The 14,973-nt window shown below is 28.9% G+C and overlaps 1 protein-coding gene and 1 non-coding gene across 2 annotated transcripts; one reads left to right on the forward strand and one right to left on the reverse strand.

The window, feature by feature from the left end:
• Positions 1-3,457: 3,457 nt before the first annotated feature.
• On the reverse strand, positions 3,458-3,608 carry MIR171I (microRNA MIR171i). Its single transcript, NR_048818.1, has one exon. It is a non-coding gene; the product is annotated as a microRNA MIR171i (primary transcript).
• Positions 3,609-11,742: 8,134 nt separating this feature from the next.
• Positions 11,743-13,945, forward strand: LOC100500165 (uncharacterized). The gene is made up of 6 exons (NM_001250876.3): positions 11,743-11,830; positions 11,970-12,016; positions 12,597-12,652; positions 12,744-12,796; positions 13,349-13,467; positions 13,561-13,945. Exons 2-6 carry the CDS (start codon positions 11,980-11,982, stop codon positions 13,656-13,658), a joined length of 363 nt encoding a protein of 120 aa, NP_001237805.1. The 5' UTR covers positions 11,743-11,830; positions 11,970-11,979; the 3' UTR covers positions 13,659-13,945.
• Positions 13,946-14,973: the final 1,028 nt, after the last annotated feature.

Genomic DNA, 14,973 nt, shown 5'->3' on the forward strand with positions numbered 1-14,973 from the left:
TTATGGAAAATCATTCCATATTGTAATTCAATATGGGCAGCTTATTTCAAAATACTAATTGTATTTTGTAATGAACTTTCCATAATGCAATCAAAACTTGGGAAGTGCATAAAATAATAGTGGGAGTGCATGAAGTTTTACCTCAAAATTGTATATAGCAAAAGCTCCCATGAAGGCATTTACTTCTTGCACCACCCATTTTTCTTCTACACATAGCAGTGAGAGGGAAATTCCAAAAACACTTCCATAAGGCTCATATAGATTCACAATCTGTATATAGATTCACAGTCCAAATTGGCAATCTGTATATAGATTCGCAATCTGTATGGGTCTGGATTCACAATCCGTATGCCAATACAGATTATGGATTTTTTTTAAAAATATATTTTATGAACTAATTTAAAATTAATGACTTATAGAGTGAGCCAATGCTATTCCTTTGTTATATTGAGAATTAACTTCAAGATAGTATAATCATTCACTTCTTTTACCATTGTTAATCTTCTCCTTCGTCTGTGTATTCTGTAGAGTACAATATGTGGGAAAGAACAAGAAAATATAGTTATGGGACTAGGTTAATTGACTAACAGAGAGAAGATTGCAATTGAGAGAAGGGTATTGCTAGGTGCACCCAACACTTAATGATAAAAGTCAAAAATACCCCTGCGTAAAAGGCTTACGGATTAAGTTGATCCGTAAAGGCTTTTACAAACCAACCTCTCATGCACACCCAACACAAATGAGGGACAACTTTGACATTTTGAAAAAAATGTTAGGTGCACCTAGCAACACCTTAACACAAATTCAACCCAGCTCTTTCCATTTCATTCCAAAATATAAATTTAAACTTTTCTTTTTAATTGGGCTTAAGATCCAATCCGCCAAACGAATCACCTGGCTCAAAATAATGGCTAGCCCAAACTTTGTTGAAAGTTGAAACATTGATCAAAGTCAGCCACGACCCCACTTAGGTGCAAGACCATCTGAATACACTCATTAAAAGGGAATTCACCTTATAGAGTGTTTGGATCTGATTTTACTATCCATGTTTTCCTACATTTTTACGTTCAAAATCCTCAAGATATGAAGAGGAAAATGAAATAGAATGAAAAAAAAAATTAAAGTGGAGTGAAAGAGATGTAAAACTCACATTACAGGGTAAACTTTCCTTCAATCCGTAGCAGTTAAATTCATCATAACTGATGAAAAAATAAATATTTTTTGCTGCAACTTGATCCATGTTGACACCATGCCAAACACCAACCCAAACAGGTTGCTCTGGAGTAAACCAAAAGCATTTTATTCTTGAATAGGAAAGGACTATAATAGGATAATACTATTATGCCCTACTATGGAAAGTCCAAACCATCTCAAACATCTTATAAATACCATCAGCGTCAAGAATGTCAAGTATAATATCCTCAAAATTATACTGTATTACTTATTTTATTCAAAATAGTAACCATTAGTTTGAAATATTTGAGATAACTCACTTTAAAACTAAATATAAAAATTATTTTAAAAGTATGTCGTATTAAAGCTTATATTATTATATCATAAATAGTATATTATTATTCACAACAAAATATGCATCACCATTTATATTTCTAATAACAATAACTCATGCCTTGTTAAAATTTAAAGGAATCAAGTACCACTCGAATAGGATTAAAGACTTATAAATAAAAAAATTAATTTTAAAAATAAAAATAATTAACAGAAAAAATAGATATGGTTAATTTTTTAATCTAGAACTGAAAAAGGGACATATATAAGAGTAAAGAGCAACGGTTAGGAGCTAACATTTCGAAGTTCTCAAACAAAACGTTGAAATGGTAAAAATAATATGGCAACTTACATATCCTTTATCAACTCTACACGGATGCTTCAAATATAATATATGAAAAATATATCTATACTTAAGCTTTTCCTTAATTCATTATCAACTCTATATGGAATATCAATTTTTTTATTATAGAAAAGTTTAGATAAGTTGAATTCTACTTAAAAAAACAAGTCTAAGACCTTATACTTATATATGCACTTATAAATTATTTACCAACAAGTTACATGAAATATCAGTTATATCATGAAAAAATAAAAGTGAATATGAAATTCATTTGCTTGTAACTTTCACCTGTGCGGGTACGTTGCATTCTAGTTTACTTGTAGCTTTACCATCTTGTTCCTTACCTTAGTTAGGGCTTTTTGGCACAAATTGTGTTAGGTTGGTTAGCGGTTACAATTCTTTAATAAATTCATTTGGCTTGAAAGAAACGTGAAATTGGAAAAAACTTAACCTGCGTTGTGTCAATATAAAATAGTAGAAATGAATTGCTTTTAAGTAAACAATTGACATGACTTTGAAGACGCGTTGTGTTTTAGCTTTGTTTTTTCCCTCCACTTGTTAGATTTAAGCAACTTTTTTAAATCTTTGTAGTAAACGTACTCTTACTCTTTCTTATATGCAATTACATTATGCATACGTGTGTTGGATATGTGATATATAGTGATAAGTAAATTAATGAAATGTGCCTAGAAAAGCAAGCAATAATTCATACAGGAAATTAAGGAGAGAGAAGCATATAGAGAGAGAGTCACAGGCAATGCTTCAACCGCACAAGGCTTTCCTCGCTCTACTCTTTATCAAACTTTGATAGCCATAAGTAAGTAGTAACGTGAGCAATGAGAAGTATTCATGATATATATATATATATATATATATATATATATATATATATATATATATATATATATATATATATATATATATATATATATATATATATATGAATGACACCGAAATCTTGTGCCTTAAGACACATACAAATGTTACAGTCAGACACAATATTCCACATGCTTTAGTGCCTAAATTATTTATTAATTTATAAAATAACTGTTGAAAGAATACTAGTTAATTACTCTAGTGTCCAAAGGTTCCTCGTTGAAAAAATATAAGAAGGGATGTTTCTGAAATTAAATCCATGACCAATCGGTCACGAAGACACAACTTTAACAGATTCATCCTCAATTATTAAAATAATAATCAAATAAAATATGTCGTGATTATAAATAAAATACATGTCACAAGACATTAAGACTAAACAAAAGGCTGGGAAACAAATATTTGGATAAATAACTTAATTAAGATTTTATCCAACAAGTATAATTCTTTTATAACTGCAGATAAATAATGTTAGATATAAACTACTATAATTTCCATAAACTTTTTTAAAGAGTTTATTGAAATAAGTTAAAAACAACTTATAGACATCACATAAACTATTTTTATATGCTCTTACATATACTTACGCAAGTGTTTATTTTAAAAGTAAATACACTTTTTCAAACAGTAAAAACATAAACAAGAGAAAGGGCTAAAGAGGACACCACCTGCATATCAAAAGCGAGCCAAGAATGCAAACAGAAGAACCATCTTTGGTGGGAAGATTTCAGGGGTATGAAGAGAAGTGTTTCGTGATATTGGCACGGCTCAATGAAAAAACAGGACCCAATAACATTTTGAGCATTGCTTTCTTATTGAACCGGACCAATATCCCGTTGAACCGGTCCCCTCTACCTCTCATTTCCACCAAGCTTGCCTTTAAACTTCTTTATATACATCTACTGCAAAAACAACCACAAATAAAGCATCAACATAAATAAATAAAAACAAAAAAAAATCAAACCACAATTGATAACAAAATTCAAAAGGGGCCCTATATGTTTTTCACTTGTGGGTAGGGGAGAGTACTACTAATAACAACAACAATAATGTAACATACCATAACCTAACATAACATTCATATACATAAGCCTTGGTTTAATTAAATGAGTTGAAGAGAAAACCAGGAAGGGACTGACAGTGATCTATGAATGGAGAAGAAATTAACAACACCATATAGGGTTGGACATGTTCAATGTTCATGTACAAAACACAGAGAGAGAGAGAGAGAGAGAGAAATAAAAGATAGACGTACTCTGAATATTACTAAGTCTCCAAAGAGTTTTAAAGAAGGTAGTGCCCAACATGAGACCACGAAATATGGGTATTGGTGGTGTGGCATTGAAGGAGTTGCATTAAATTCTCAACCACCTTGGCACTGAGGAAGGTTGGAATATCAATTTAAGGAGGTACGTACAGGAATCGTGAAAAGGCTCAGAGAGGAGACAAATCTACTGTGACTTTTAAATGTGGTGCATTTATGGGGGTTATGGTGTGTGTGGAAGGGAGAGGGGGATGTTGGTTCAGTTCAATCAGCATTTATGAATCAAACAGTGAAAAAGAACAACCTTTGCTTTTGTGTGTTTAGGCCCTTTGTTGTTGGTGTTGTGTACTCATAGCCATCATCATACCAATGCAAGCCTCTCATGAGGCACTTCGTAGGTTCAGTGATTCCCTCTATATAAAATTTAATTGATGATGATGATGCAGCAACAGCATCATCTGTGTATTAATATATGCATGGTTTTCTTCTCACATGGTTAAGATGCATGCCTCTCCGATTCTTTGCTAGAAATATGGGGAAAATGATGATTAAGAAGTGGACATGTGAACTAGGCGTGCCAAAACTGGCTAAGCAGTAATATGGTCTTTTTGGTTCCAAGTTTCCCTTTGGTAACGTAATGTTAGTTTTAAATTGGGAAATATTTATGACCTAACCAAATAATGTAACATGCTCTTTCTGGAAGATCATTTTCTACGTAAGATATCCAAGAATCAGTATTTATATGAAGAAATGATATATGGACTCATTTATATTAAATCTAATAGTGTAAACCTAGAGAGCAAGAGATTGATGAAAAGGCAATATAAAAGTAAGTTTTAATTACCCTTTTGCCCTATATTTGCAACAATTTTCCATTGAGGGCTTTATAGTTATAATTTTTTAACTTTTGATCATCGATGCCTAAAATTGTCTAACATTGTTACAAAAACTAAAAATAGAAAATTTTAACTTTTTAACAGTTTTAAATGTTTTGGATGTGGTGACTAAAACAATTACAGTTAAAAATTATAATTATAAGGACTAAAATAAAAAAAATTAAAAGAAAAAATTGTTGTAATTATAATTAAGGACCAAAAGGATAATTAAGTCTAAAAGTAATAAGTAGGGGGCCTAAGGATGAAGTGCTTTTATGTTTAAGCTTTTTTATATATAAAAAAAATCATATTTTTTAAAATCAAATTCTATCTATTTTTTAAAAATGTTTTTTTTAATATTGTATGTAAGAAAAAGACACGGAGAATATATATATATATATATATATATATATATATATATATATATATATATATATATATATATATATATATATTGTTTGTGTTAAATTTTGTTAAAATTGAACAAAATTAAATAAGATAATCAAATGATTCATATTTTAGAATATTTTGAAATGTTTATATTATGTCGATTTTAATCTATACGAATAAGATAAAAAATGATTTTGGATTAATATAAAATTTTTGCATATGTAATTTATGTGAAAGAAATTTTCAATCTAATGATAATTTTTAAGAAAATATTATTCAATTTAAAGTTATATAACAATGTAATAGTTGTTAAAATTACACTAGTATAATTTGATCTTTCCTCTTTATATATATTAAATTCAAAGCAAAAAAAATTCTCAAAATTTTCTTGTAGGCCTAAGTGAGTGTTGAGTCAGTTTTGATAATAAGTTATATATATTATGTAATTAGAAAAAAAGAAATAAAAAGTATATGTATAATTGCCCATATATTATTATACTAAAATTATATAGATGTGGAAGAATTCGTAATTTCTATATTTGATGAGTAATTAATTATAGAAAAACATTTTAATATTTTTTTTAACAATAGAAAACATTATTTTAAAATAACCTAATGTAAACATGTCCTAGTATCAAAACAAAAGAAGAATGTTTCAAATAAACATGAGATTATGTAAAAGTGTAAACATGATAATTGTATATACATAAATGGCCGCACTTGTGTAGTTAGAGGACAGAGAGTTACACATATTTTTCATAATCACCTTGGTCCTTTTGAAAATTCTAAAAAGAGCACAGATGCTTATAGAAAGCTAGTTTTTTCAATGAGGAATCTTGGAGTAAATTTTAGCCAATGTTTGTTTAATTTTAGTAATAGCACTATCCCAAACAAAAATAAGTAACGGTGTCCAATTGTTTTAGTTTTTTTTAGAGGGAACGGTGTCCAATTGTTGATTTTGCTTACAAATGATTATACGTAAAATGTGTCAGCTTACGGGAAAGAAATATTTTTTATTCACTACTTGAGATAATTAAACTAAAATAGCTTGCACCAATTGATTTGTGGAAAAGAATCGACCTTGTTAATATACATTTTTAAAAGCACAAATATTTTTCATCAAAGACAATTTATTTAAATCGGATAAAACTATTATAATAATAAAGTTTTTTCTGAATTTTTAACATATTCAAATACAAAATTATTAATTCAACTGAAACAATCTTACATCAATTAATTTAGGTGTTTAATGATAACTTGTAAATATATTTACGTTTACTTAAGAATATAAATAGAACGAGAATAGGAAAATCTTAGTATTACTTAGTCTAAGACCTTTTAAAAGCCAATGTAATTGAGGGAAACTTATGTTTTAAGTTACTGAAAATGTTTTAAAAATCTTACAGGAGAGTATATTAAATATTATTACTATTTAATTTTTATATTATTTTAAAATTATATATTTATTATTAATCTATTTCAAAAAGTCATTTTTTGTTAGCCTAAATGTTTAGGCCCCGAACATACAAAATAATAATTATTTTAGCCTTGTTGCTTAATGATAGTAATAACACTACTTTTCCCTCCTCCTCCACCCCCATTGTAACTGGGTCCAATTTTTTATTATTCATAAAAATTTAACTCAATTATAAAAGAATTTATCACAACTAACGCACTACTTAACTCGTTGAGCTTTTCGATTTTGTCTATGAATGATTGTTAAGAATGAGGGTAAGAGTAAAATGGATATGAATTGCTAGGTTCGGTTATTACAAGTCATTAATATCCTTTTATTTTGTAAAAAAAAAAAAAAATCACAAACCATTTACTCCCTTTGTCCTAAATTATCTGATGGCTAAGCTTTAATTTTTCACACTAGAAAAGCAACTATTTGAAGAAAATAACATTTATCAGTAGATAATTTTACTAAAATATTGTCATTCGTTTTATTACTTTCAATAATTATATTATTAAATCTTTTAAGATAACTCTAGTCATTAGATGATAAGATTGAAAAAATATTTTAATATCTCATTGAAAACTGAGAACATCAATAAATATGTTTTTTTTTTCAATGTAAAATCAATTTAGAACGAACGGAGTATTCATTTGTTAAAAAAGTGTAGTAACAATAACTTTTAGTAAATGTAAAAAAAGATTATCAATTTAACAAGAGAGAGAATTTAGAGGAAAGGGAAAATACAAGATATTAAAATAGATGTTAAGAAAATTTTATTCATGGAAGAAAAGGGGGTCTTAGTAACATATACGTAACCTAGTTTTACCTTTGGTGGGTCTTCCTTTCATTTATTTCACACGCGTCTTCATATAATCACGAGGAGAGGATTTAGTATTTGAGTGACTTTGTGGAGGGAAAGTTATTTCGACTTTTCCTCTTTTAGGTTATTAGATCAATTTTATGGTTCAATTTTTGTCTCTTGGCCTGTGAATTGCTTGTTACTTATACAATAAAAATGAAGGATGAAGTAAAGGTATAAAAATCCTATTTTAATTTTTAAAACTTTATATAAAAACAATGAAATAAGATTTTATATCTTTTTACAATTACTTATATAAATTATTATAAATAAGAAAATAAAATATAACATTTTCATAATAATGATTGGAATGAAAACAAAGATATTTTTTAAATCAAATAGTTTTTATATAATGATTACTAATTACTTCAAAATACTTTTCTTATAAAATGTTTTTTAAGGTTGATCTAAATTATATATATATATATATATATATGATCAAATTACATTAGTTACTTAAATAACTATTATATAATTCTATATTTCCTTTCACATGTAAAATTTTATATGAATCTAAAATTATTTACTATACATATAAGAAATATTGCATTACTAATTCAAAGATAAAAAAGTATTATACAACTAATTAATGTAAGATATGTGGGAAAATTAGAATTGTAAAATTGATCTAATGAGGGGAAGACTTTCCCTCTGCAAAGTCACTTATCCTCTCGCATAATTATGGTAACTGAACAGCAGCTACAAGGACAATACACAGTATACGCTTCAAACTTTGGATCCATATATACTACACATACATAATGTTAGCAGGTAGACACAAGCATGTGAGAATGACTACACTACACCATTAAATAGTGCTGCGACCTCTTGATGAGAATGCAAGCACGTGAATCAGAGGGGAATAAAATTCACCAAATTTAAATCTGCCATGACAAAGTAGCTCTAGTGACAAGGCAATGAGCATCTTTTTTGTAATTAAACCCTTCCCCTTTTGACATTGCCAAGCATCTTAAAGATTTGTTAAGACTCCAACACAAATTATCTTACTGTTTAAAAGTTATACGCATTTAAGGAATTTTGCTGAAGTAGTTACTTAATTCTTTAGTTGTAAGTTTCCAAGCACAACTCCAAAAAGTGTTTTTTTTTAATTAGATGATTTAATTGCATTTTTTTACCATAATTTTTTTAAAATTTTTAACAAATTTTATCCCTAATAAATTAACTTGACACATTTTACTTCATACTTGCAAAGAAATTTGTGAAATTTATCTTTTCTCGTTTTACTTATAATATAATTGTATTTTATTCTATTGTTTTAAGCAAATTTTGTACCCAAAGTTTTCAAAAAATTTATTCTTATATTTTTGATAATTTTTTAGCATAAAATTCATCAAAAATTAAAAATTAAGGATAAAAAATGAAATTAAACTTAAAATTTATCACCTCTTTCTAATGATGTATTATATGAGGGATTGAACAAATTCAATTTTTTTCACAAATTTAACATATATTATTAATCGAGTTATACTTTATTGAATAAAAAATAAATTATAGTGTGAGCTGAGATATATTGGTGGGGACAAGCGTACTGCCATAGGGTTTGAGGTGTAAGATTTTACTTTCATGGTCAATTTAATTATGAAGGACTGACCATACGAAAAATGAAATGAAGGAAAAAAATCCACCAATTGGCTACACTTGCAATGGCATGGTAAATTTAATGCTTCCGAGATTCGATTAGGGTCCAGCATTAGCAGTACAAGAATAAAAATATTAACAACATAGAATTTTGAATACATTTTATTATATTATTAATTAACAAAAAAAATTATGAGTATCATAGAGAGTCTCTATCGTAATGTTATAATTTTAAAAATAAATAATTGTAATAAAAAGTTTGTTAAAGCTAAAAATAATGTGTTTGGTCATATATTGTTAGTATATTTTTTTTTTAATAATTCTGAGTCTGATCCAACCTTCGTACGCGTGGCACGTTGAGACAAACATGGACTTCGATACACTGTGGTTCTTTACCAGACTCTTGCCAAACCTTGGGCTCAGAACTCAAAGTTAATAACTGTACTGGTTGACCTAAAATAAATCAATGTATGGTCTTTTTGAATTTTCTAATTCGATTCCAAAGTTACAATAAATCAATAGAAACGTTTCATTTCATTTTTTAGTAATAAAAAAATAAAAAATAGTGTTCCAACCCGTCCCTAAAAAAAATACATCATTGATGATTAAATAAACAAAACATTGTTAAAAACTAAAAAAAGAATTTCTCAAAAAAAAAACTAAAAAAGGAATTACCAATTGTTTGCCAATTTTTGGCTTCGAATTACTCTCTTATTAGTCTATGTTTACCAATCAAAACATAGTCTAAGTGGGCATTTGTTTGCAATAAAAACTTTAAAAACTCAAATTAAATTTAATAGTATTTAAAGATACTAAAAATATTTGGAAAATCAAATTTGTAACTACTTTAGATAAGGAAGCAACAAAAATCGAGTGAATAGGTAATTTAGTCTCTGAGATTATACTCATTTTGCATATTAGTCTCTAACTTAATATTAAATTTAAAATAATCTCTATCTTTGCATAAGTGTTGCAAAATAGTCCTTTCGTTAAATTTTAAAGTAACGCTGTTAGTGAGGTCAATTTTAGTGCCACGTGGACTATTCAACGTGATATTAAAGGATGACATGACATGACACGTGAATGTGCCTCTTAAAAGATATCACGTCATTTGATGATAACAAAACGAATAAATAGACAATTTAGTCCCTGACTTTGTACCCATGTTGCATATTAGTCCCTAATTTAATGAAAAATTCAAAATAGTCCATATCTTTTGCATAAGTATTACAAAATAGACCTTCCGTTAAATTTTAAAGTAATGTTGTTAGTGAGGTCAATTTTAGTGTCATGCCATTTGATGATGATAAAATGAGTGGCTTCTTCAAATTTGATGGTTCTGAACCAATTGAGGCAGATATACGAAAAAGAACCACACACACTTGCACAAATAAAAAGAACAAAAATCCACAACAACAACCTTATCTCTGTAGCCGTCAACACCAATGGGCGAGGTTTGCATAACCATTCTCTTTTCCTCTTTTTTTTTCTTCAATTACCATCAATGTATCATTCTGCGTTCTGTTTTTTTTTTTGTGTTTTGAATAGGAAGAGAAAAAACTAGAGGAAAACAAAGTGGAGGAGAAAAAAGCAAATGAAGAAGAAAAGAAAGAAGAGAAAAAACCAGATGAATCAAAAGATGACAAGAAATACAAGGAGGAATCTATACCGCCAGAAATCGTGCTAGGCACAACCTTTGCAATGCATGGACACTTTAAGCATGATTTCTGACATCTTTTAAGTTAGGGACTATTTTGCAACACTTATGCAAAAGATAGAGACTATTTTGAATTTTTCATTAAGTTAGGGACTAATATGCAACAGGGGTACAAAGTCAAGGACTAAATTGCCTATTTACTCGTTTTGTTATCATCAAATGACGTGACATCTTTTAGGAGGCGTGTCCACGTGTCATGTCACGTCATCCTTTAGTGCCACGTTGGATAGTCCACGTGACACTAAAATTGACCTCACTAACGACGTTACTTTAAAATTTAACTGGAATGACTATTTTGCAACACTTATGCAAAGATAAAGATTATTTTAAATTTAATATTAAATTATGGACTAATATGTAAAATGAGTACAATCTCAGGGACTAAATTGTCTATTCACTCCCAATCCTTATCAGAAAAAAAAAAACCCCAAATTTATGTTCTATCTAGTTTATGAAATTAGATTTCTTGCGATAACTGGGTTACAAATTTGGCCAGTTAAGTGAATTAAACCATTATTTTACTTATTCATTTTAAGTATAAGGTATTGATTAAAATATGATTAGTTTGATATTAATAAGAGGATGATTATCATTAATGTGTGTCAAAATTTGTGACAGCCGCATATTGAGGTCCCTATTTTATTTGTATTTTGAAAGAAAAAACTGAAAATCTACCAAAATCGTTGTGTGGAAAATATTTTAAATTTGTTCACGTATTTTATTTTGTTAAATCTTAATCATATCTTAATTGTGCAACAAGAGAGTTAAGAAACGGTGTCGTTGAGAGGAGTTTTTTTTTTTTTTTTTTTTTGTGAATATTGAGCAGAGACATTGACACACAAATGAGTATAATAGATTTTCCTAATTCCTTTGCTTACAGGGAACTTCCTCGATTCTCTTCTCTTATCTCAATCACAATTTCTCTCTCTTTTCTCTCTTCTGGTACGCAATATCGTTTTCCATTGCAATTCTTTTTCTGTTTCTCCTTTTTTGGTTCATCAATTGATCGCTACCTTCGTAGCAAACCCTAATTTCGTAATTTGCCTTCTTTTTTTCTTTTAACCTTTGTTCTCTGCTGCAGAATTATTGTCATGGCTAAGAGCTCATTCAAGATGGAACACCCACTTGGTTCGTTTTTTTCTCTTTATTTTTGTTTTAACCATTTCTGCATGCTATAGTGAATTTTTAATTAGGAATTAAAGTTGATGCTTGTAATTCTCGGATAATACTCGAGGGCATTTGAATTTTCATGTTTGTGGTTTAATTGGGGCTGTGAAATTTTTATTTTTGAGTCTCATTATGTGTCCTCTCTGGAAAATTGAACTTTTTTTTTTACTGAATTAGTAATTTTGTATTTTCCGCTTTTTTTTTTCTTTTTTCTTTTATTTAGCATAGCGTGAAAAATGGCCTATGCTATATTACTTAAATATGCACTTTCCTTGCATTTGTTAATTCAGGCTTCGGATGTGTGTTTTACTTTTGGTTTCCACATGATATGATGTGATGATATGTTACTTTACTTCATATGAATTGGGCTGGTTGTTATTAGTGAGCCATGCCTTTTTAATTTCATCTTTAAACTCATGGCGATCTGTTATTTTTGTCTTGGTGAAGAAAAAACTCTATGAACTAAACATCATTAGTGATGTAAAAACTTGCATTTGTTATGCTCCTTTGTTTTCTAATCTGTGCAAACATTTCATGCCAGAGAGGAGGCAGGCTGAAGCATCTCGGATAAGGGAGAAGTATCCCGAAAGAATTCCAGTAAGATCTTATTTTCTGCTGTTTGCATATATCATTAATTCATTATATTCTCATTTTTTTGCTGATTAATTTGGTTGATGTTTCGATGTAGGTAATTGTTGAAAGGGCAGAGAAGAGTGATGTTCCTGAAATTGATAAGAAAAAGTTAGTTTCTTCTGTTCTTTGGAAAGTGCAATTGTTAATATTGGCACAGTTTATTTACTCCGAGTATTAGTGTTAGTACTTTTTGAATGTCGGATTGCTTTTACTTTAAATTTTGTAAAGTATATTTTATACACTATATATACACTCTTATTTTGTTTGGGTATGGATTGAAGCTATATATACTTTCTATATTGAAGTCTTATACGTATTGTAAACTGTAAGAGGTTTGGATGATTCCTGACTCTCACTTAATATCATCTCACCCCTCCAAAATTGAAGGAAAAAAAAATGGCTGTGAAAAAATGTTGTTCCAAACTTAGAAGAATGAATAACCTGGCTGGAGCATCGATCTTGCATGAGTATGAGTGTGTTTGATGTGGTCTATGTTTTCATATGCCTTTGTTAACTGTAATAAATGCTTCAAATTCTTACTCCATGGAGAACATTGACAATCATTTGAATGTTCGAGTGAATACATGCCATCTTGTTTCATCTCTTTTCTTTCCTCTTTATTTATGGTGTGTATTATTGTTCTTTTTTGGATGAATGTAGGTATCTGGTCCCTGCTGATTTGACTGTTGGCCAGTTTGTGTATGTGGTGCGGAAGAGAATCAAGCTGAGTCCCGAGAAGGCCATCTTCATTTTTGTTAAGAATATTTTGCCACCAACTGGTAATATATATGGATTTTGTGGGTGTGTATGTGGAATATTATGGTTCTTATGGCTAATTTTGTGAAGTGAGCTGTGATTTTCTGTTTATGCAGCGGCAATGATGTCTGCAATTTATGAGGAAAACAAGGATGAAGATGGATTTCTATACATGACTTACAGTGGAGAGAACACATTTGGGCTTGTGTTCTGAAATAATCCGTGACTGGTAACCATCTGAATAGTACTTCCTAAAATTGACCAATGTGAAGAAGTCAGCTTAATTGTAAATTCTCTGGTTTGATGCTTTTATGTAAAGTTTATTATGTCTACTGGAACTTATTTGAAAATTGTCGTGTTTCTATCAGTTCTAAATTGCATAAGTTTAAGGGTATGTTCTTTGTTCACACCGTTGATCCCTGACCTGCATGTCCGATTGGTGTCATACAATTTGTAGTTTACATAATAAAGGAATAAAATCTCGTCTGTGTTCAAACAAAATGGAAGAGAAACAGAAACAGAAACAGAGTGCTACCCACACTTTTTTTAACAATGGTGATAGTGGGCCTAGAACAAATAATCTTGTATATAACTAATATTGAGTTACATGATTTAACCTAATTTCATATTTTTCCTTATTTAATGTGTTACATGATTTTATGATTTTTAATATAATTAATAATGAAGGGTTTGAGAGGATGTTTATTTGACTAATGTAACTCATAAAATTATAACAGAGGAAATATTGTATGTGCTGAGAGTGTAATTGAATTTTACACTGATTTTAGTAGAGTAAGACAATCTTATACCATTTTTTTTTTTTGAGAGGACTTTATGCCATTATTTGATCACAATGGAATGTTTGTTAAACATAATAATTCTTTTATACTTTTTAGGTCACATTGACAGAACTAATTTACCAAATTTTGTGATCCTCTGCTTAAATTCTTTCTTTTCTTATGAAATAATTAAGATGGGAGTCTGCCTTCTACTGTTGGAGCCAACACAACTGGATGAATGCACTTCTATGGTGAATAGTCTTTACAGCACTGAAGAAGTATTTATTCTTGAATTTTAGTATCATAATTTACATAATTTCTAAATTCAGCAAATATTTTTGAAACGTGTTACTGTGTTAGTCATTGACCCAACGATTAGTGTCTTTTTATTACCATGACTTTTGTTCAAAATATTTATCAGCTTTGTTTATTAATAATTGTCAAAAATTGATTGAGGAGTCAATCGTTTCAATCATATTTTTTTTCATTTATAAAATTCGAATCTAAGATCTTGGTTAAAGAAATTAAGTCTAATATCATTTGGATTATAACTTGATGAAATCCAACAATAAGTATTATAAAAAAAATATTATTTAATGTTATCTTTATTTCTATACCAAGAGAAGAGAGACACCCTTTGTCTCTTTATATATTTTAAATAAAATAAAGGTTTAAATATATTAAAAAATACTTTGACAATGAAAAAAAATTGTTATCTAAAATATTTTAATAATGAAAAATAAAACAGCA

This window comes from Glycine max, chromosome 6 (assembly GCF_000004515.6).
Source record: "Glycine max cultivar Williams 82 chromosome 6, Glycine_max_v4.0, whole genome shotgun sequence".
In the NCBI taxonomy this organism is placed as follows: Eukaryota; Viridiplantae; Streptophyta; class Magnoliopsida; order Fabales; family Fabaceae; genus Glycine; species Glycine max.

What these genes read in the sequence shown, in the direction of transcription:
- LOC100500165 (NM_001250876.3), top strand. Translation starts at nt 11,980, where the DNA reads ATGGCTAAGAGCTCATTCAAGATGGAACACCCACTTG. An exon ending in AGTATCCCGAAAGAATTCCA is followed by an intron (nt 12,653 to 12,743) that starts GTAAGATCTTAT and finishes GTTTCGATGTAG; the next exon opens with GTAATTGTTGAAAGGGCAGA. An exon ending in CCTGAAATTGATAAGAAAAA is followed by an intron (nt 12,797 to 13,348) that starts GTTAGTTTCTTC and finishes GGATGAATGTAG; the next exon opens with GTATCTGGTCCCTGCTGATT.